The 22,714-nt window shown below is 40.1% G+C and overlaps 1 protein-coding gene across 3 annotated transcripts in view; it reads left to right on the forward strand.

Moving 5' to 3' along the window:
- The window catches only part of NELL1 (neural EGFL like 1), a 765,989-nt gene that overhangs the window by 142,172 nt on the left and 601,103 nt on the right, over positions 1-22,714 (forward strand). For all 3 annotated transcript variants that reach the window (XM_036258486.1, XM_036258484.1, XM_036258485.1), the window contains 3 exons: positions 3,363-3,459; positions 17,595-17,667; positions 18,569-18,651. In XM_036258486.1, coding sequence (XP_036114379.1) covers positions 3,363-3,459; positions 17,595-17,667; positions 18,569-18,651 — 253 coding nt within the window. The remainder of the gene's footprint in view (positions 1-3,362; positions 3,460-17,594; positions 17,668-18,568; positions 18,652-22,714) is intronic.

Raw genomic sequence — 22,714 nt, forward strand, 5'->3', positions numbered from 1 at the left:
TTAATTTTACAGAAGTATTTTAAGAAGGGTACCCAAAACAATCATCTACTCATTGCCCAGGTTCTGCTTTTTCTTTCTCTTTCCAAATAATAATGTGTGTGTTTACTTATTTATGTACTTACACGTGCACACATTGTTATTTTGAGCCCTCTGAGAGTACGTTGCAAACATTATGACCGTCTACTCCATGTACTTTAGTGTGTACTTCCTAAGAACAAAACATTTACTTAAATATACATCACCAAATTCTCAAAATCAGGAGTTCTTATTCAAATTTCACCAATTTTCTCCATAATGTTCTTTATGAGATTTTTTTTTTTTTCCTGCGCCAAGATTCATTTCAGGATCCTGTCTTGTATATAATTTTTATGTCCCTTTGGTCTCTTAATCTGCAACTGTTTCTCAGTCTGTCTTTATTTTTCATGGCATTGACATTTTCAAGAGCACACACAGTTATTTTGTGAAATGTTCCTCAACTTGGGTTTCCTGATACTTTCTCATGATTAGATTTCTTCTGTGTGGGTTTTGATATTTTTTTTATACTATGTTTTTAAGCTCTCCTCATTTTGCTAGATCTGTATCCAGTTTGTCGATTCTGCTTGCATGGACTTCTCCCCTGAAGGCTGCCTCTTGGAGTGAATTGGCTGGACAGCCAGGAAGACAACAGCCAGCAGTATTTTGGGGGGGGGGGGATCAGGAAGGGCCCCTGATAGAAACTGTGACACTGGAAATCGGCTCCACCCTTAATACAGGGGCTGTGGGTCACTGCCTTGCTTTAGGTGACAGTGGGTGGGCCTCAGATGTTTGCTTCCTCAACTGTTTCTAAGACACAGTTAGTTACTCTGGTTGTGGGCTGAGAGTTATGCTTTGATTGTTCTTTCATTCATCACTTACTTGACGAAGGGTCTGTTCTGCTCATTGGAGCTCACCTTCTCTATTGAAAACCAAAACGTGCTGGAATTGAAAGCTCCTCTCACCTTGACAGATGCAAATGTTTTAGAAGGAAGGTTAAGATAAATAGTTTGAGAACATTTTCAATTCTTTAGTAAAACAGCCTTATAGAAAATTCTGCCTCTTCACCTAAGCACAGTGATTTCTGTTTCTCTTTGGCCTTGTCTGAAATTCACCAACATTGAGCATAATTTTTGCATCGTTATCTCCACAGTAGATAAATAATTTTGCATTCTACTTTCCTCCCTAGAAAATTATTTTGCATGCTTTCCCATATTTCACAACCTGCATATTTATCACTCTTAATGATGGTAGTAAATTTTATCAAGATGATCTACTATAACTTATGCATTTCTCTTATGTTGTAAATTTGTCTTTTTCCTAATTTTAGGAGAAACTTTTTAAGGAAGTATATAGCATGCTCTGTGTTAAAGCACTTTTGACAATCTATTTAATTTAAAATGGTTCATTCTAACGAACAAAAACATCGGTTGAATTTCTGTGGCGAGAACACAGCCTGTCTTTTTAAAGGAAACTGATTTTGCTTTGCTTATGTCTTAAGCCTCCATTTGTAAGGGAGAGATAATTAGTAAAGAAGGACCCGATATATTTAGAGCCTTGTCAGTTGAATACCTTGCATGGATCGTTAGGAAACAGCAGGTTTCCAGTGGGGATAGTGGAGTAATGGGCCATGCAAGGCTGTGGTGTGACAGCTCTCAATTGGAAGAGTCTTGCAATCACTCTCCTGCTTTGACACGCTGGACAGTTTTTCAGTTTTCCCACACTTTCCTTCTGAGAGCCACTCGAGGAGTGTATCACCCTCCGGCAGGGGCAGCCAGCTCCATCTTAGCAAGGAGGACTGTTGACCTCTAGACCTACCTGGAGATGACTCCTCCTGCAGCTGTTCTGAGCAAGGACTAGAGAATGCAAGGAATGGACAGCGGTATCAGGACACGCTGGTCACTCTGTCTTTCCCCACCCAGAACCTTCTGAGCATCTGAGGACAAGTTCAGTTCTCAGACAAACTTGATCTTCCTCGTCTCAGCACTCAAGTTCTGGGAGGTCCATGCAAGTGGTGGGTTGGAGGCCCGTGATCAGCTGGTGGCTGCAGGGACTTTATCTAAAGAGACTTTATCTGACTGACAGGGGTGTAGTAGACAGGACAGTTGAGATAATGCAGTTGTTGAGTAGGTACCTACAAAGATCTTGGGGCTGTTGTATCCTTTGTATTAGTTCTGTGTCTTTATATTATCATATACGTAAGAAGATATATGAGGATTTTGTTTACATGCAGAACTTTATCTTACCTTTTTTGCTCCATGAGGGCAGGACTTTGTATGTCTGTCTTATTGCTACATCTCTTGTTGCTTCATGTGGAGCTCAGACCATAAAAAGTGATCAATAAATATTTGTTGATTGGATGATGATTTCAGTAGCTTGATTTTGTAGACTGAGCATACTGTCACCTGCAGCTGCTACTCATGTGTTTGGAGGGGAATAGCAGGTTACCATAGAAATGAGTAGCAGGTAAATAAGCCAAGACCAGGGACAAGTAGTGTAAAGGGAAACGCATGGGCTTTGGAACCAGGCAGCTGGAGATTCTCATCCCTACCCCACTACTCTCTGATTGACCCATGTATCTTTCCTGAACCTGAGCTTTCTCATCTGTAATATGGATAAAAGCACTTTGCTCACAGAGTGTGAGGACTGTTCACTGCTCCACAGAGACACCCATGTTACCCTCTTCCTCCTTTCCCCAACAAAAGGATGCAGATAGAAAGCCATGAAGGCCCAGGTAATGTGTCCAGGTGTTGGAAGAGGTCATTGAGAGGACTTGACTGCTTGACTGCAAGCTGGACCTGGGCAAATGGGGGCTCCTCACGATCTCCCTTATCCTTGGAATGCACGTTCCATCCACTGTCCCCATAGTAGGAGCCACTCAAGGATGTAGCCTTGAGAGAGTAATGTGTTATTGAAACCATCTGGCCTGTATACATGTCCGAACCTCTTAAGGACTCTACGTAAACTTAAGATTCTGGTGGGTGGGTGTGAAGATCTCCTCTTGTGGCCACCCAAGGCAAGCCTTCTATGTACGTTCTCTTGCTCATGAAAACTGCCACCTACCAATCTGGAGTGGTCTGCCTCTTTCTTCAGTCTCTCCTTGCCCTTTGTGTATTGGGGCCAGTTTTGAAGTTCACCCAGGGAACTCCTGAGGTTGTGAAACAACACCAAGTGTTGTCAAGGGACAGATCTTTACATTCATGTTACCTGCCTGTCATTTCAAAGATGCAACACATTGGCTTCATATCTCCATAGCAGAAGCTATCGCCGTGAGTACTTTAAGCAGCAGGTGCACGTTTTGGTTCTGCTTTGAGCTTCTCTATTAGTAACTGTGTTTTTTGCCCCTACAGGATTTATGAACGTGTGATAGACCCTCCTGAGACCAACCTTCCCCCAGGAAGCAATTTATGGCTTGGTCAGCGCAACCAAAAGCATGGCTTATTCAAAGTAAGGACTGTTTTCTACTCTTGCTGCATGCTTTTTTATGTGCTTGATGTGAATGAAATAATTTCATCTTCATAATTTTATGAAGTAGGTGTTTTGAAACTCTTTGGGAGGCAGAGTGTTCAGTGAGTTGCCCAAGGTCACACAGTTCGCTCTGGTGCCAGGTATGAATGATGCAGAATGTAAATGACCCTCCAAGTGTTTCTCATTAACCTAATTCTTAAGATACACTGGTTTTTATTATCAGAATATATGTAAAATAATTTCGGGGGAGGGGTGTTTAGATAAACAATAGGGGACAAATATCCATGTCCAGGTGCTTTGGTTTTCTTGTCTATAAAGAGGACAGGGCAATGACTGCATTATTGTCCTTTACAGAAATGTGAGGATCCAGTGTTAAAATGAATTGAAGGAGTAAAAACATCATGAGACTTTAAGATAGTCTTGTTCTTCAGTAGAATGGCAGGATTTTGCTTCTGGCAATGTAGTAGACTAGATATTTTAAAAATCCTCATGCTTCAAAATGCCTATAAATGCTAGGTAAATCAGAACAAAATCTTTTGGGATTTATCATTGTGCTTCCAAGAAGGGAGATTCGGGGAGCCAAATATATGGAGGGAAATGAAAACCAGAGAAAGGTCTGCCAGTACCAGAGATTTAGAGACAAGTTTATTCCTTATTTATTTTTTTCAACTTTATTGAGATATAATTAATGTTCAACATTGTGTAAGTTTAAGCTGTATGATGGGTCCATACGTTACATTATATATTGCAAAATGATTACCACCATAGTGTTAGCTAAGGCCTCCATCTTATAATTGCCATTTCTCCTTGATGGTGAGAACATTTAAGATGTATTCTCCTAACAACTTTCAAGTATGTAACACAATATGATTAACTATAATCACTATGCTTTCTGTACATTAGATCCCCAAAACTTATTTCATATTGTAACTAGAAGTGTGTTCCCTTTGACCAACGTCTTCCCATTCCCCCCTCCCCTAGCAACCACCGTTCTACACACTGTCTCTATGACTTCAGCTTTTTAGATTCCACATATGAGGGGTATTATACAGTATTTGTCTCTCTGTCTGACTTATTTCACTCCACATAATGCCCTCAAGGTCCATTCATGTTCTCCTTTCTCATGGCTGAATATTATTTACTGTATCTGTCGATCTCTCTCACATCTTCTTTAACCAGTCATCGCTTGATGGACACTTAGGTGGTTTTCATGTCTTTGCTATTGTGAATAATGCTGTGATGAACATGGGGGTATCTCTTCCATTTCTCTATGATATATGCTCAGTGTAATATGAATCTACCTAGAAGTGGGATGGCTGGATCATATGGCAGTTAAATTTTTTTTTTTTTTTTTATCCTCACCCGAGGACATTTTTCCATTCTTTGTTCAGGTAGAGTGGGAGGGAGAGAGAGGAACAGAGAGAGAGAGAGAAACATTGACATGAAAGGGACACATCGAGTGGCTGCCACCCACACGACCAACCAGGGCCGGGGACAAACCGCAACCGAGGTATGCGCCCTTAGCGGGAACCGAACCCGGGTCTCTCTGGACCGCAGGCCGACGCTCTAACCACTGAGCCAAACCTGCCAGGGCTGGCAGTTAAATTTTTAATTTTTTTTCCAGTGAAAATTTCAAATGCTTATTTGCATTTGATACCAACCTAAAACATATACTATTGCTATCTGTAGTCCTTTTAAAATATTTTATACTAAAGATTGCTACTATGAAAAGTTCCTCCAGTAGCCTCCATTTTCAAGGCAGGTGATATGTCCCTGCAGCAGATCAAGAACCTTATGGTCTTAGCTGAGTCAGTGTTGGGCAATACGGACAGTGTACTCAGAAGATGGGTATTTACGCAATGGTCCAGTGAAGAGAAGATTCCCTGTCTTTATTGAAAAACCTAAAACTGTAAAACTGTAAATAATCAGACCTGAGAAATACATCTTTAAAAACAAAATGCTTAATGTAGTTGACTAATTCTCTACTCTATTAAAATGTGGAAATATTTCAAGGCAGGAATAGTTGGTTTAAATGAATATTTCTAGATGTTGTAAAGGGTTGATATAATTCCAATGGCATGTACCTGACCAAAGATGGTTTTGTTGAGTTTATGGAGATACTGTATTTAAGAAAACCAAAGGAGTGTTGACTTTTAAGAAATGCCTGTGTTTTTCCTGATAAAACATCTTTGTAGTAAATGCACGAACAGCCAATCAAGGAAGTACTGAAAGGCAATTACCAGAAAATCTTAAACTTTTTCGTGTGTTATTTTATGCAGATCATAAACGTTTCTACTAGCAAATCAGTTTTTTACAAATGGAAGCATCTTTTTCTCTAGATGCTGGTTCTTTCTCTTTCTTAATTCTTCCCAAACTGATCTCTAGATTCAGTGAACTTGTAATAAATTCCCAACAGGAATTTTTTCTGAAGGGATTTGTAAGCTGATTCTAAAATTCATGTGGAACACTAACGACCAATAATGAAGTTTCTGAAAAAGTAAAAGGAGGGACTTTCTCTTTCTGATATGAAGACGACTTCTAAAGTTATATCAATGAACAGAGAGAGTGTGATACCAGTACGAGGGTTGGCACATGAACCAAGAGAACAGAATGGAGGGACCAGACAAGACTCTTTAATTAGATGTGAGAACTTGGAAACTTGATACATAACTGAAGTGGCATTCCTGATTAATGAGGAAAGGATGTTTACATCAATAAATGGTTAGGAAAATCAGTTATTTAAATATTTCTATATGCTATAATAATTGATTTTTGTGTACAATTTCAGGGAAAGTTTTGAATATTTGGACACCATTCACAAAAATCAATTACAATGGAATTAAATACCTATATGTGAAAGCAAAACTTTGAAAGTTTTAGAAATCAACATGGGCGTCTATCTTTATGATTTCAGGGTAGAGAAGAATTTCTTAAGCAAGGATAGAAACTAAAACCATTAATGAAAGTTTTGATACATTTAATATATAAAATTTAAGAAAATCTGTTCATCAAAGAAGATTTTGGCAACAAGACCAATGAGCAGAGAAATAATATCCATTAACGAAGTGCTATAACTCAGATTCTCATAACTCAATAAGAAATCAGGCAAAAGACATGAAAGGATGGTTCCCCAGAGTGGAATAGCCAATGAATATAGTGAAAGGAATCCAATTTCAGTAGTTATCTTAGAAATGCAAATTAAAACCATTAGGAGATATCATTTTTTACCCATTGGTCTATTAAAATGAAAACAAAACAAAAAAACCCTTGACAGTGTTAAGCGTGGTTGACCTATTGTGGTAGAACCTCGAAGGGACCGCTAAGAACAATTTGGGAGTTTCTGTATAGATTGCAGATGTACATACTTTATGACATAGGAACCCAACTTCTGTACATATTGAAGAAACCCTTTGTTGGTCATGTACCCAACGAGATAAATATGATCATTATCAGAGGAGCATTTTTTTGCGTGTGTAATTTTAAAAACAGGGAAAAACTAATTGTCCATCAATAGTCGAACATTGAAGAAAATTGTAGTAGAATCATACAAATAAATGCTGAAGTATTTGAAATTGAATAAAAACTGATGATTCATAAACATAATATCGAGTACAAAAGCAAGTAGCAGGAGAAAATTTTGGTATTAAATAATTTATGTTTAAAGTGCAGAACAATTCTATATATTTTTTATTTATGCACCCATATATATAAAAAAGTGCTTGGGGATGATAAGCATAAATTCAGAATAGATTATTTCTGAGAAGAAGGAATAGCAATTTTATTAGGGATGGGCACCAAGAAAGCTTCAACTATTGTGATAATATTGTATTTCTTAAGCTGCAAGGTGCGTTGGCAGGTCTTTGCTATATTTTGCTTTCAACCCTTTTGTACATTGTAAATATTCAAAATACAAAAGCATTTCATAATTTTTCAGGGAAATAATTTATATATTGTCCTGAAAAATACACACATACATATATATTTTTTTAATGTTTCTAAGAATCAACAGAAGTTTGTTCAGGTGTGTCAGTTCCAAACTGATTCACTTTTTTTTTAATCCTCACCTGAGGATATATTTTTTTTATTCTTCAATTCAAGAGAGAAGGAGAGAGGAAGGGAGATAGAGAGAGAGAGAAAAACATCATTGTGAAGAGAAACCGCAACCTGGATTATGTGCCTGACTAGGAATCAAACCCATGACGCTTTGGGCACAGAACGATGCTTCAACCATGGAACCACATAAACTGATTCACTTTTTTTCTTTTAATCCTCACTGGAGGATATTCTTTAATTTATCTTCAGATAGAGTGGGAGGGAAGGAGAGAGAGAGGGAGAGAGAGAGAAACATCAATGTGAGAGAAACACATCAACTGGTTGTCTCCTGCATGACCCCGACCAGGGCTGGGGATGAACCACAACCAGAAGTATATGCCCTTGACAGGAATTGAACCTGAGACTCATTGGTCCGCAGGCTGACACTCTAACCACTGAACCAAACCAGCCAGGGCTAAACTGAGTCACTTTTAATGCTGTTTCTTGTTTCGTAGCTAGTTAGTTTCTGGTGAAGATAACACTTTTCTTGGGGACCTTGGGTCTGTTATGAAGGGCAGAAACTGATCCCCAACTTTGGAAAGACATCAAAATGATAGGGGAAGACTTTAAAATGCCAGTTCCTATGCCCACCTTGACCACTTGTTGATAATCTGAACTATAGAACTTAGGAGTCTGTATATTTTGGAAAGAGTTCCTTATTGATTTGAATATTTGAGCCTTAAATTTGAGTACACTGACAGGTGACATGTTGATGGTCTAGATTAGACTTTTGCCTTGATCTCTAGAAAGATCTCACATAATGTAAGATAGGGTCAATAATTTACTTCTGCTTTATTGACTTTTTAGATTATTAGCTCTCCAACTTTGGAGCGCATTAAAATCTCCTGAAAGGCTTGTTATAAAACACAGATAGTTAGATGTCAGAAAAATGATAAAATAGGCAGGTCCAAGCTTCTGTCCCTTTACAGAAACAAACAAACAAACAAAAGCCACAACAGAAACTGTCAGAAACTTTGTCAACATTTTGGTGAACAGTCTAAGATTTATACCAACCAAGTGACTTCTGAATCAAGAGAGAGGCAATATTAACATTGTAGGAGAGCTTTGTGACATTTTTACTTGCCCTTTCTCCGCACCACTCACAGCTCAAAGGACGTCAGTTTATTCTCCCAGTGTGGGACAGTGGTCCCTGGTTCCAGAGGGTGCAGAGCACACTTTAGTTACACATCTCTTTCTAAGTCTGGTTTGTCTGGGACTCTCTGAGGGGACTGATTGAAGGCACTTATTCCTGTTCTGCCTAACTCAGAACTCTCCCAGGCCATAAAAGTGGCAGGTGTTACGTGAAAATATGACAAAGCTTATAAATAACCTGCAGCTACCTGGGGCAAAACATTGCAGTTGATGCACACAACAGACCACCTAAAGTCTGGAGGAAAAGCTGGGGAGGAAGAGTCATTGGCCAGTTAGGGCATCCCAAATCACCCATGTGTAGAAAGCCACATGCATGCCCAGAGCAAGAAGCCTTTTCAGAAAGGACTTGGGAATGGCCTAAGCATTCACGTGGGGCTGTGGTTCAGAGCAGGCATGGTGAGTGTTGAAGAAGGGCTCCAGCATGCCTGTGCACATACAGGGTGGGGGCAAAAGTAGGTTTGCAGTTGTTCATATGGAAAAGAATACAATTAATAAATAAGAATATAAAAATAAACTCTGTTTTGTGTACACATAACTGTAAACCTACTTTTGCCCCACCCTGTCTTTCTGTCTATTTATCCATCCATCTATCCTTCCTTCCCATCCTCCCTTTCCTACTTTCTCCTTTTCTCCATCTCTCTCTCCTCTCTTCCCCTCTCCTTTGCCTTCTTTCTCTTCCCTCCTGGCATTCAAGGAAATCTCTATCTACCCATTGAAAATAAGCTCAGGAACATAGACTTCAGTGACCTGACATAACAAGGACTACAGTCTCTGCAAAAATCATTGGGGAGGTCATAAAACAAATGGACTACTACAGTAGAGACAATAAAATAAAACTCAGGAAACTCTGGGGAAGGGAGACAATCTGATCTCCAGAGCCACTACACTATTCAGATTACATGTTCTAGTAAAATCACAAGGCAAACAAACAAGAAGGAAGGTATTGCCATTCAATGAAACAAAATAAATGGACAGAAACCATCCTCGAGGAAGCCTAGACATTAAACTTACCAGCCAAAGACTTCAAAACAACTGTCTTAAATGTCTTTGAAAAACTAACGAAAACCATGAATAAAGATCTCAAGGTAGTCAGGAAAAGTACATATGAACAAATAAATATCAATAAAGAGAGAAATTATAAAGATATTCTGAAGCTGAGAAGTGCAATTTAAATGAAAAATTCGCTAGAATAATTTATTATCAAATTGGAGCAGGCTGAAGAAAGAATCATTGAACTTGAAGAGAAGACAATTGAAATTAACCAGCCTGACATCCAGGAAGAAAAATGAATGAAGTCAAGATTAAGGCATGTGGGCACATGAAGGGGAATCAGTTTGCACTCCTTCTATCACTTACCTGCTCACTGCAACTTTTCCGTTTCCTTCATCACTCTAGTTACAGTTCAAAAGGACAGGCAGGCTGGCTTCATGGGCCGCTGACCTGTGCATTTCCACAGGGGGCTGCATATATAGAGGCTGCATGATTGGTTTAATCCTCTGCTGCTGCTGTCTTTACGCTTTCAATAACTTTAGGACAAGAAACTCTGCAAGTTGCGTAGCTGGTCCTGAGTATATTTAGATGGGTGTTTGCTTGTCTATTATTGGTCATTCTCTCTAGATAGAAAGCTGTACTTTGGTCAGAACTGGGTCTGTTTTATTCAACAAGTGTTTAGAATAGTACCAGGAACATAACGGACAGACAGTAGACTCTTGAATGAATGTAACAGGTATGAATGTGTCTTCTTATTTGTCAAGTGGCAAAGATATCTCTCATAATGGTGATATAAGAATACATTATAAGCACTTAGCACATAGTAAGTTGGCAATATGCATCCTCTCCCTTTTTTCTTATGTGTTTACTGCTCCCTGTGTGCTTAACACTGTACTATAGGAATGGCAGGCACTTTTCCTGCCTATGAGGACTTCTGTTTGAGTAGGGAGTTTGTGATTAAGAGAGGGAGAAAGTTAGTTGTATTATTTATTCCAGCTTCATTAATGTATGACTCTCTGAAGATATAAGGAACCTGGTGCTTCCGAGCTCACATACCTGATAAAGACGGAAAGCATAAGGGTGTTCGGAGACTTGACAGTTATTTTGCTGTAGAAGTGGGTTGTAGGGGTATGGAAGAGAATACCAACAGCTATTGAATGCTTTCTGTGTTCTAGGCTTTGTGTGGCCCTACATATATTATCTCCGTTAATTACATTTCCCCTTTGGAGAATCCTAATGAGATAGCTATTTTCATCCCAACTGTATAAAATTAGTCAGTGGGACTCAGATTCAGCCATTTGCCAGTCTGAGTGATGGAAATGGGATTTAAGTTTAGGACTTTTTTATTTCATCCTTTAACACATTCATCCAAACTTTCTTTCAATAAATATTTTTTTAGGGTCTTGCTTACCATGTATGTGTTAGATGGTGGCGACACTTCACTTAACTACACCGTGTCCCATGGTGGAGACAGACCTTATTTTTTCCAGGACTCCAGCCCTACGGAATAGGTGGTCCTAGTGAGAAGCATCAGAAGGGATGTCATTTCCACACAGTCCATCTCCCTGGGACCAGTGTGAATCTCTGTTCCCCGGTAGGAGTCGCCTACTCTAATGACTCTTCATAAGGAAATCTTTCCAAACTCGCCTTCCCTTTAGAATCCTGTATGTCTGCCAGTGCTTCTAGCCATCCCTTCGGTTTGGTGAGATGGCATGGAAAATAAGTCAGTGTCTCAATGCAGAAATGATCTCGAGCAGTTTAATGCCCCTGTTAATATTCATCTGGTAGAAGCTGCCTCCTAGGTCCAAGAACCACCCCTGCTTTGTTGCCTCCAAACTAAAAATGCTTATTGCATGTTTTCAGGTTAAAATAGCAACATTCTGTATTTTAAATATTAACTGTTTGCCCCCTAGGCAGAGTCAAAGCAAAAACTCCTCACTTGTCAACCCTAATTCCTGGGCCCTGGTGGGTCCTTATGGATCGTGCAGTAAAAATGCTGCTGATTGAAAAGCACAGGGTGGTTCCTGGCACGTAAGCCTCTAGCATTAGGTAATTCCCCTCAGAGACACAGAACACAGGTGGAGGTTCCCCCTTCAGAGCAGCATCCATGTGAGAAAATAGCTGGCCTGTAGTGATAGGCTGATCGGAATCTTCTGATCGTCATAGATTTTCATTATAGAGATGATTGACCAGCACTCCGCTTCTCTTTGATACATTCTAAGCTGATTATGCTGTTACTATTTCAGAGGGTGAAGAAATAAAGAACAAGTGTAGGTGAGTGGCAGTGAGCTAGGGATGCTTTGGTGGCTTGGGTCTTCCTGCAGTTTCTAACTAGTTGAAATCTCAGGAAGAATTCACCTCGCAAAGCCTTTATCCCAGAAGCCACAGAACCCCCTCTGGGTCTCTGTTTCTCTGTCTGTTGGGTGAATTTGTGTCTGAAACCCTTCCCTTACCTGGACATCACTGTCTCCTTAACAGCTGAGCTGTCACTGGGAAGTAAAATGGATTGCATTTTTTTTTTTTTAATGCCACAGCTGTTGTTTTCCACCTCAGCTGGTTCCCATAATTCCACAGATGGTAAACATATGTTTAGAGGCACATAGAAAAAACAGCTATGTTGGATTCCTCCCATCTCTAATTCTTATTTTTCCTTTCATGCAGAAAGTCCAAGTCGCAGAGCTAGGGAATTGTATACATTTGTAGATTAATATTTCTGTGCATTAAGACTTTGGAAACAGCAGGACAGCTAATGATATGCTAATGAGCTGACAGTGTTTATTGACCGTAATGAAAGTCGACAAATGTCTTTCTTGGCTTTTGTGCAAGCTGGAATATTTTATTAACTGTCTTCAGGGCAGAAATACATAATTGGTTGCATTTTGAAAATGCTCCTTGTGAGTTTCCGGATCTTACTTTTTGTTAGCCTGTTGCCAAAGCTTGAGTCTGTGCCAGTTTATGAACCGAACGTGTCTTCATTCATATATTTACATTCCCTGCAGGAACTCTCCCCACCCCCTTTCCTTTTCCCTTTCCAAGCAATTTGTTTCAGTGTTTTAGCACACAAAAAATACAACCATTTTCTTCAGTGTAAACAGAGATCCGCAGGGAAATAAGAGCTTTAAAAAAGAATTAGCATGTTTGGCGGCAAAGCTGCTTTTATTTGTATCAGAGAGCTCTGAGTCTTAGAAGGGCTTGCTTAATCTTCATTATTCCATACATAAGAAGGTAATAATGGCACAATTTTTCTAATCTTTTCTTATTGCATCTGCCTGTATTTCTTACTGTGAAATGAGAAATGTTTTTTGGAAGAGTGGAAATAATTGGGTATTAGTTCTCCAAACAAAAAAAACCCATGACATACAACCTATGTGGTGCACATTTATTTTTCAGTGCCCGGTGAGCTGAGCCCAGGAGGTGGCGGGTGGCAACAGGTAGATGTAATGAAGGGCAAGCATCCATTTTTCTCCTTTCCATCAGTACTAATAGTAAAAGTTTATTAATTTGGGCTCTGTACTTTCGGGATTTATTTAGCGACTCAGATTGGCTGAGGTTTAGCGTTGTACTAACAGTGAGGAAACGGGTTATTTAGCAAATTAATAGTATAAATAAGATCACAGGGGAGAATATTAGGCTACTTAAGGACCTCTGTTTTCTGGTACTGATGAACTGCTTTAGCAAACTGTTAGTTTCTAATGCAAATAATTCATTATGGACAGCTGAATGGTATCAATGAAGGCAATTAAGACAGGACCTTCTTTGGATAAAAGGACCTCATTGTAGCAATATCTGGTTAGCTCGTGCAACTCTTAAAGGTTCTCAAGTGATATATTATTACTTAAACCTATTGTCGTGGCCCACTACTGTGGTTGGAGTTAGTAGACCTGGAATGTAGTTCGTGGCCTAGGATGAAGGTGTCCTTTGGGAAAGCTTGAAGTATTAGAGCCCTAGGTTTTGCCTGGGTCAAATGACCAGGCGATGTGGCCTGGGGTCAGGCCTGACATCTATAATCCTCATTGGCCGTATATCAAGATCACCTCAGAAGCTTTTTCAAAATATGCATGACTGTCCTCCCTCTACCTCCCCTCAAATTCTGATGTATGGCCCTAGTTTAAAAACTAGTATCTTACATGATCTTCACAGACTAACAGCTCTGAAAATTATATTGTTCAGTATTGCAGAATTCACAGTTTTCCGGAGCTTGATGCTTTTAAGGTATTTATGGTGCCTCCTGTGTGAAATATACTACAATAGGACCTCCCGGGGATACTGGGATAAAAATCTGTGATGTTTTCCTTCATGGTGTTGGTAATTTAGTAAATTCTGTTGGTTGCCATTCAGTTTCAAATCAGGAAAATATTCTGCTATTCATATATTGGATTTGGATGCTCTGTGAACACTGTGAACTTTTAATGAGTAAACCTTGCTCCCAGAGAAACAAGATTGATTGACAGTAGAGCAGGGTTTTTCAAAATGACCTCTCATCAGAATCATCTGGGGCAGATTTTAAAAATGGACATTCCTGGGCCCGCTCCAACCCCCTGGACACAGAATCTAAGGGTTGATTTGACCCAGGAATCAGAATGTTAAATACTCGAGGTGATTCTTAAACTCAAAGTTTGAGAGCACTGCCCTGATGAAGAATATGAAGTAAAGCTTAGGTCTGAAAAAACGAGATCAAATGAGGTCAGCTAATATATACCCACCTAGAGCTGCATGTTCAATTAAGTGTAGATACATTTAAAGTTACATAGGGAGAAATAATAGAAACTTTATCCTTTGATTTCTTATTTCATTTGTTTTTTTTTTTTTTGAGAAATTACAGTGCTTGAAAGCAAATTTTTATTTATAGAAATCCTCATGGATGATTTTTTGGGGGAGAAATAAGGCCAATGGAGCTACTTTGTAGTTTTATACTGTATAAAACTCCCTCCTCCCTTTCTTTGTAGTTTTGTAAAGACAACTACATGCTTCACCAGTGCTTCGTTCATTGACAAATGTCCATGTACTAAATAGATCCTATGGCAAGTCAATGCAAGACCTTTTGGTTTGTTCTGGGGGTAGTGCTGGAACTATGCACATGCACACATATGCCCAGACTGCTCTGGGTTACAGTTGGTGTTTGTGCAGTATATTTCCACCCTTCTTTTAATCCAGCATGGAATTGCACCCATTCAAATAAATTGACATCCCATCTTGATTCATTTGGCAAGAACACATTTTCATGTCATTTTGTGGGCTGACCCTCGTGACCTTTCCTTAGAAAAAAATAACACGTGCTTTGAGTTTTTGCATTAATGGGCACTGAGAAGCTGTCAGCTCTTATTTCTGTTTTTGTTCAAGTCAACATCATTGACCTTTACCTAATGATCTGTGTAACACACAAGTGTGTGCCAGAGATTAATAGTGGGAAAAAAGAGAGAAGGAAGGAGGCAGGTGGAAGAAAGGCATGAGTGAGGCAATTTGCAACTTACAATGTAACAAAATCGGTAGTACTTTTTAAAAAGCAGAAGTGCGGTGCACTGTATTATGTTGCTACAGGATGAGTGGATGGAATATCCTTTTCAAATGGATTTTCCATTTGTTTTGGAAAGGTAATTAGTACCATGACAAATGTATTCCAGGTTTCTGAGTGCTTTTCTATGTTTGATAAAAAGAATGATTTAGCTCTGGCTGGTTTGGCTCAGCGGTTAGAGCATTGGCCTGCGGACCAGAGAGACCTGGGTTTGGTTCCTGCTAAGGGCACGTACCTCGGTTGCAGTTTGTCCCGGGCCCTGGTTGGGGTCGTGTGGGTGGCGACCACTCAATGTGTCTCTCTCACATCAATGTTTCCTTCTCTCTTTTCCTCCCATTCTCCCTCCTGCTCTATCTCAAGATAAAAATGCAAATAATAATAATAATAAAAAAAGAATGATTTAGGGTCTTCCAACAAACAAGTAATAGATGTACCTGATTCTTTCCTGGTCCGTGTGCTTTCACTGTTTCCTCATCACCTTGGATGACCAAACACCCTGATTGGCCTGGGAGTCTCTCAGTTTAGCACTGACATCCGTAATCCTGGGAAAACCCACAGAGTCAGTCACTCTAAATGCATCCATATTCAACATGTTTAAACAGATGTTTTCTAATGTGATACTCAGTTCTCTATGATGGTCTGTTCTTTGATGGAAATCTACAGCTTTTTCTGTCCTTGACTCTTTTTTTTTTTTTTTTTTTTTTACCTTGAAAGGTGTAGCAGATGCACAGAGATCTAAATTGTGATGATTTCAGTTAGGACACCTGTTGCATTGACCCAGACCTTGAGCTTTTTGCATACAATCCTTCTCCTCCCAGAGGAGGCAACCGGAGCTCAGAGAAGGTGGTTCTTACTAAATTCACGCAGTTGGACAGAAACAGATCTAGAATTTGAACCTAGCTCTTTGCTTTCCAATCCCATGCTTTTCTCAAAGTTCTCAAATGTGCTTAAAAGGTACCCTGTCCTCGTAAAGGAATTCACTTTGAAAAAAATGAGCAACTTTGCACCAGGAAGCAGCTCATACACTCAGATTGCACAGCACAGATTGCTCCCTGGAATTCTCCACAAGAGATTGTAGATTCCTGCTGAGCAGCGGTGGCAGGGATTTAGCCCCACGGTGAGGCTGTCCCCTCTCATAGTCACAAACATGCGTCACCCTTGAAGAGGAAGAGGTTACTACATGTATCTAACTCTGAGGAAGAGGTCCTGTGATCCTGCTACTTCTATTAATATTTCTAATTAATATTTTACCTTGAAATAAGCAGAAAACAGCACTTACGGATTATCATCTGCTCTTTATAAGATAAGATGTAAATGTTAAATGTTACTTCTTCTGAAAGACTTGCACACTATCTGAAGCCTATATTTTATTCATAGATTAAGCTCAATATTCCAAACCAGCTTCCACGTTTTCCATCTGTTCTGTAATCTCTCTTCCATCAAATCAGGGGGAAAAAAACTCAAACTGACTTATAAACAGAATCTTGAAACTCAACTTGAAAACTCCAAAGCAAAGTCATTATATTCATTGAAAGACGGCAGCCCTGATGATTTCCTTAAATTAGGCTGTACTTCCTGAATAAATTACAGAGTTAAAAGATCACCTTTTACTTACAATGAGATGTTGAGCACTTCTTAAGATTTACCAGCCCAAACTCATGTTCTTAATTAGCTAAGAGCAAAGATTATTAGGAAATGTTCCTAATGTTTATTGCTTAATTTATTTTTCTTTGACTAAATGAATCAATAGAAACATTTTAGTTTAATACGTTTCTATTATCTTTTTGCTCCTACTTTAAAAGATTCTGCAAATCAGGAATATTTAACGATCCAGGATGATTAGGGCATTGAGGACAATTTTTATTACCTCAGTGATTTTTCGGTTAAGGAATATTTACTGATGGATCCTTAGTGCTGTGTTATCTTTTGCCTCAACCACTGGTTACGAATTGTAGCTTTCTCAAGATAAATATACATTTCAGCATTTCTAGAAGAAATGGAGTAGTTCAGTGTAGACTAAGGCCGGCTTACCTTTTTTTTTTTTTTTTACTGATTTTTTTAAAGAGAGAGTGAAAGGGAGAGAGAGAGATAGAAACATCGATGAGAGAGAAACATCAATCAGCTGCCTCCTGCATGCCCCCCACTAGGGATCGAGTCCGCAACCTGGGCATGTACCCCGACCAGAAATCGAACGCAGACCTCTCAGTCCATGGGACGATGCTTAATCCACTGAGCCACACCAGCCAGCCAGCTCACCTTTTAAATGAGGGTATCAGTCTTGTTTGAAAGTAACCTGCCCTGCAGAGAACAGGGCCATGTGAACTGGTAACTGTAACCTTGATCCCCACCTTTCTCTTCTGTTACCAAGGGGATCATCCAAGATGGGAAGTTCATCTTTATGCCGAATGGATACATAACACAGTGTCCGAACCTGAATCGCAGTAAGTAGCAACTACAAGAATTTGTGATTTTTTTTTTTTTGTATTATATAACTTGTTGATAATATCAGAGAATCAGGTTAGGAATATGGACACACCATTTACAGTGTTGACTGATGAGGTGGTAAGTCTAGTGCAAGAAGACTTATCTATAGTGTATACTGCTGTGTCTTTGAATTTCTAAAAAGCTTAGGTATTATTTATAGAATTAAAATTTGAAGATAAGAAAAATTACATTAGCAATTTGGGTTCTGTAGATTGGTACAGAAGGATATGTTTAATATAATTATACATAGTTAAAAAAAACCATTCTTTTTGAATTGTTATTTCGTTAATTTCTGAGAATTAGTTGCCAATCTTATTGCTGTTTTATATAAAATTTTTTTTCCAATTATAGTTTACATTCAATATTATCTTGTATTAGTTTCAGGTGTACAGCATAGTGGCTAGACAATCGTATACTTTACAAAGTGTTCCCCCAGATATTTCCACCACCCACCTGGCATCGTGCATAGTAGTACAATATTTTTTACTATATTTCCTATGCTGTACTTTATTTAACAACTATTCTTTAAACTTCTTGACCTGGATTTGAGTTTTCTTTTATGGTAATTTACATTTTTCCAGTCACCTCTCAATAAAAACGAAGGGTTTAATTTCAACTTAAAAACGTTATACTGCCTTTCTTTTCAGCGAACAGTCCTTTTTCTCCTGTTTCTTTTTGTTTATTAATAAAAGGGCAAGATCTAGACTTGAAACCCTCTGTGATTTTATGCCAGTTTCAAAGTACTACTTAAGCAGAAAAGCAAAAACCCTCCTACATAGCCAGACATCTACTGTTTTAAAATTTTTCTTTTGTATGTTAGCGCTGTATCAACATTTATTTTATCTTTTCTTTATTGAGCTTGCCCAACTTGTAGTGATTTCTTAAGCCTGGTGCAAGGAATAATGGATTTACAAGAGCTTTTGGCCAAGATGACTGCAAAAGTAGGTACCTACATTTCACTTGTGATGTTTCATTCCTCTCTCCATGCTATCTGGAATCTAGAGTGATATGCTGTAATGGAAACATTTCTAGCCTTGGCATCTGCAATATGTTACTATGAAAATGGTTTATTCTTACTTGAAACAGTGCTACCTATACAGTAAACATAACTATTTCTGTCTTGGATACCATTAGGCTGTATCAAAATGTTTACTTGAAAAATGTTGGGAAGAAAGAGGCAATATGTATCACCGTTGATTCCCTGGGAATGGAAAAGAATTTGCCCATTGGCTATTAAACCTGTAACACTGTGAGATGATATATGGTCAGAGCCACCGCTGCTTATAAGCTAATGCATTTCGGATGTAAGAATAATTGCCAGTAATCAGAAGGGGTAAAATAGCTATTGTTAGGAAGAGATTACTGTCACAGCAAGGCACTGTACTGCATTTCTAATGCACGATTCATTTCAGGACTGGTCCTGAGTTAAATAGGGAAGGAGGCAAAGTTTGCCTTTCCGCCCCTCAGTTTTATAATTCTGCATCTTTTTCTCCTCTTCATCATCTACTTAACGAGAATCTTTTGAGCGTTGGCTGTTTGCCAGGTGCTGTGTCAGGTACAAAGGAAGCATTGGTGAATAAGACATGATGTACCCCAGAGGGGTTCATACTGAGTGGCAGAGCCAAACATGTAAACAATTAGGGGCTTTAATATATATTCATAAAGTTTAGATTCATACCGAACAGCCGTGAGCTTGGTGGAGGAAGGCACTGAATAAAATAGACACTGTGGCTTTGCTGTTGTTATGATACCAATCAGTCGTGGACATGAGTTCCGGCCCAGGGCGAAGAAAGAATTAGATTGGGTCTATGAGACGTTATATTCTGCGAAAGGAAGGATTTTAATAACAGTGAAAATGATACATTAATCCTATTCCACCTGCAGCTATGACTTTCCTCTGCCATCAGCCATGGCACCTGGAAAAAAGTGGGTGGGGAGAGGTTTTGCAGATCGGACTGTGGTTTGGACCCGCAGATTGTGCTGCTAAAGACAGTGTGTGTTTCAAACTAGGGTTTTGGCCACGTCCCCTTTTGTCTGGACAGGAGAGACAGAACACTTTTCTGAGAGAGAAACTGAGCCCGGGACTCAAGACCCTGAAGAGTTATTAGGTTTTCACTGCCGAGTTCAGAGGAAATGTGAATTGCAGGCAATTATTTGCCTTCCCAGCTTGTGGCATATGGAGGCTTTTATTTCATATTGTGTGGAGCAGCTTGATCTCAATGCGGTTAATTATGTTTTAGCCTGCTACCCAACTTTTGGAACAAGAACCATGTCACCCAGTCTCCGGCGATGGGGGCTGCCCCTCCCTGGCTCTGAGGATGCCCTTTTCTCTCTCAGCCTCCCCGCCACAGGGAATGGCATTCTTCTCTGTTTAGTCGTACATTGTCCAGGAGTGTCACTGTGCTCTGTCTTCAAAACAGTATCACGTAAAATGAACATTTGCGAGGCAGGAGATATTTAATTGTGGGCCGTGGCAAGCAGAAAATAATGTAATCCACCTTCTCAAACTCCAACCCTCCACCTTGCACTTTGGAAGATTTATAAGTCTGTTTCTTCCAAACCGTGAATAGAATTATACTTAGAAAACCTGAGTGCTTACATTTTCACTGCATAACTTGGAATCTGCAATCAGCTAGGAGCTGGCAAACTGTTTCTATAACAGGCCAGTGAGTGAAGGGAGGCTTTGCAGGACGAGAGGCACCATTGAGGATATTATGTACATATTTATTTTATTTGGAAAATAACCGTTTGAGCCCGGCCGGTGTGGCTCAGTGGTTGAGCATTGACACATGCACCAAGAGGTCGCTGGTTTATTCCTGATCAGGGCACATGCTCAGGTTGTGGGCTTGATCCCCAGTGAGGGGCATGCAGGAGGCGGCCCATTGATGTTCTCACCGATGTTTCTCTCTCTGTCTCTCTTCCTCTCCCTCTAAAATCAATAAAGAAAAAGAAAATTATTTAAAAATAAAAATAACCATTTGAAATATAACCATTGAAAAATGGAAAAATTATTCTTAGCTCACAGGCCATATAAAATTAAGCCTTGGGCCAGATTGGTCCATGGGCCCTAACTGTCAACCCCGCATCGGGAAGAAGCTGGAAAGAAACTCTTACCAGGGAATATTTGGTGAGCATTTACTATGTGCTATTTATAGTGCTTCAGCATTTTACCGTCCCTGTCACATCCTGTGAGCTGGGCCTGGTTCATTAGCCACCCTTCCAGATGAGAAGACTGAGTTCCAAGAAAGTTTTGTAACTTTTGTTTTTTCTGTAGGTTCTGTAACTTTTCCCAAGATAGTGAATGTCAGAGACGGGGCACAGACTCTGAAAGGTGAATCATGACTGAGCAAGTTTCTAGCCGGGGCAGAGAGGATTAGAAAGAGATGAGAGGCATCGAGCAGGAGTGACTGGAGAGAGGGATGCTGTGGCAGGAGGATAAAGGGATCAATGAGAAGAGGAATGAGCCATGATTCGTGCTCAGATGGCACCTGCTGGGAGTGAAGACACAGCATAGAGCTGCTGGCTGCCTTGAAAGGGGTGGGGGGTGGGGCAGGACGAACACAAGGCCCTTGAATTCATTTTTTGGGGGGTGCTGCCACTTGTTTTCCTTGGAAATACATGGATTTTTCTGAGTCCTGCCAGGACCATATAGGACCACCTTATATCCCATCATCTCCTGAAGGATTTTCAGATCACACAGAATGCTCAGAATCAAACTGCAAACACAGGGCAGGCCAGGTGAAGTCTTAAGGGCTATATGTTCCTCTAGTCAGTGTGCCAAAATCAGAACAGCGACATCTTCTTTCTGTGCCTTGTGCAAGCCTTGGGTCTTTTTTGTTCGGTCTTAAACTGAGGCTACAGTCCTAGGGGCCCTGGTCTTCATGCAAGAGTTTCCTCTGAAACCCCACACTGAGCAGACCCTGTTTTCTAACTTGTCTGCCCTGCACCCTGTGCAGCCATCAAGGTGGGAGCTCAAGGTTCATTGGACGTGTTGCAGCTGCAGTGTCCCCATATAGAACATATTCTTGGTTTCATAGAGATGTCATGAGATTTCACCTGATTTGGAGGTTTGGTTTGGTGCATGGCACACAAATGGGCATTCAATAAGCAATGACTGTTGTTAGTTATATTGTTCAACCTAGGGGGAACATAGGCTACTATGGGCAAAAGATGGTCCCCCCCAAAAATGTACACCTTCCCCAATGGCTTGCATCACACAGCCTGGCAGAGGCAGTGAGTTGACATCAGGGCTCTGGTCTAGATAGAGCCTGGTGGCCGGAGGTCTTGGGAAGCAGCAGAAAGTCCTCACACATGGGTCAGAGTGCACGAGCTGGACAGGAGATGGTAGCCGGAGTCACATTAAACTGAACAGATGCAGACACCATATAAGCCCAGGGGTCGGGTCTCCTAGGAGGGCTTGCCCAGGCAGGGAGGCTGGAGAATGGCTGTGCCCTTGCTTGATACCAGATGGGTCATGGGAACAGCTTGCATGCACCTTCAGGTGACAGTGGTCACGGTACACAAAAGTCCTGGCACTCTGGGAAAACCATTTCCCAAGACAGAGAAGGCGCAGGGAAGCTGTCTCCGGCCGCTTCCACTGAGTGATCCCTAAGAGACCACCAGTCAATCCCCTGGCTTACTCTGGACGTTTTCCCAGGCAGTCTTGACGTTGTGGGAAGCACCACCTTCTGAGCCAGGTGCACTGGATAGGGTCAGGCTCTGCCCTTTTCTCAAGCTCAGGAAGAAGAGATGCTGGAGACTGGGAATTTCTTCATTACTTCTGCTTAAATCTTTGACAAATCTATTTATGCAAATCAAGCAGCATTTGGAGTGGCATTTCAGCCTGTAACATGGTTAATTTTGAGACTTTCATTGTTTTGAGGAGCTCAATAGTGATTTTTCAATTAAGCTTAAAGATTTCATGCAATAGAAGAATTCTTGTTTTCCCTTCCACCTAGCAAATGCCAAACAAGTAGTATTTCAAAGAAAAATAAAAAAAGCAAT

This window comes from Molossus molossus, unplaced genomic scaffold (genome assembly GCF_014108415.1).
Source record: "Molossus molossus isolate mMolMol1 unplaced genomic scaffold, mMolMol1.p scaffold_m16_p_13, whole genome shotgun sequence".
In the NCBI taxonomy this organism is placed as follows: domain Eukaryota; kingdom Metazoa; phylum Chordata; class Mammalia; order Chiroptera; family Molossidae; genus Molossus; species Molossus molossus.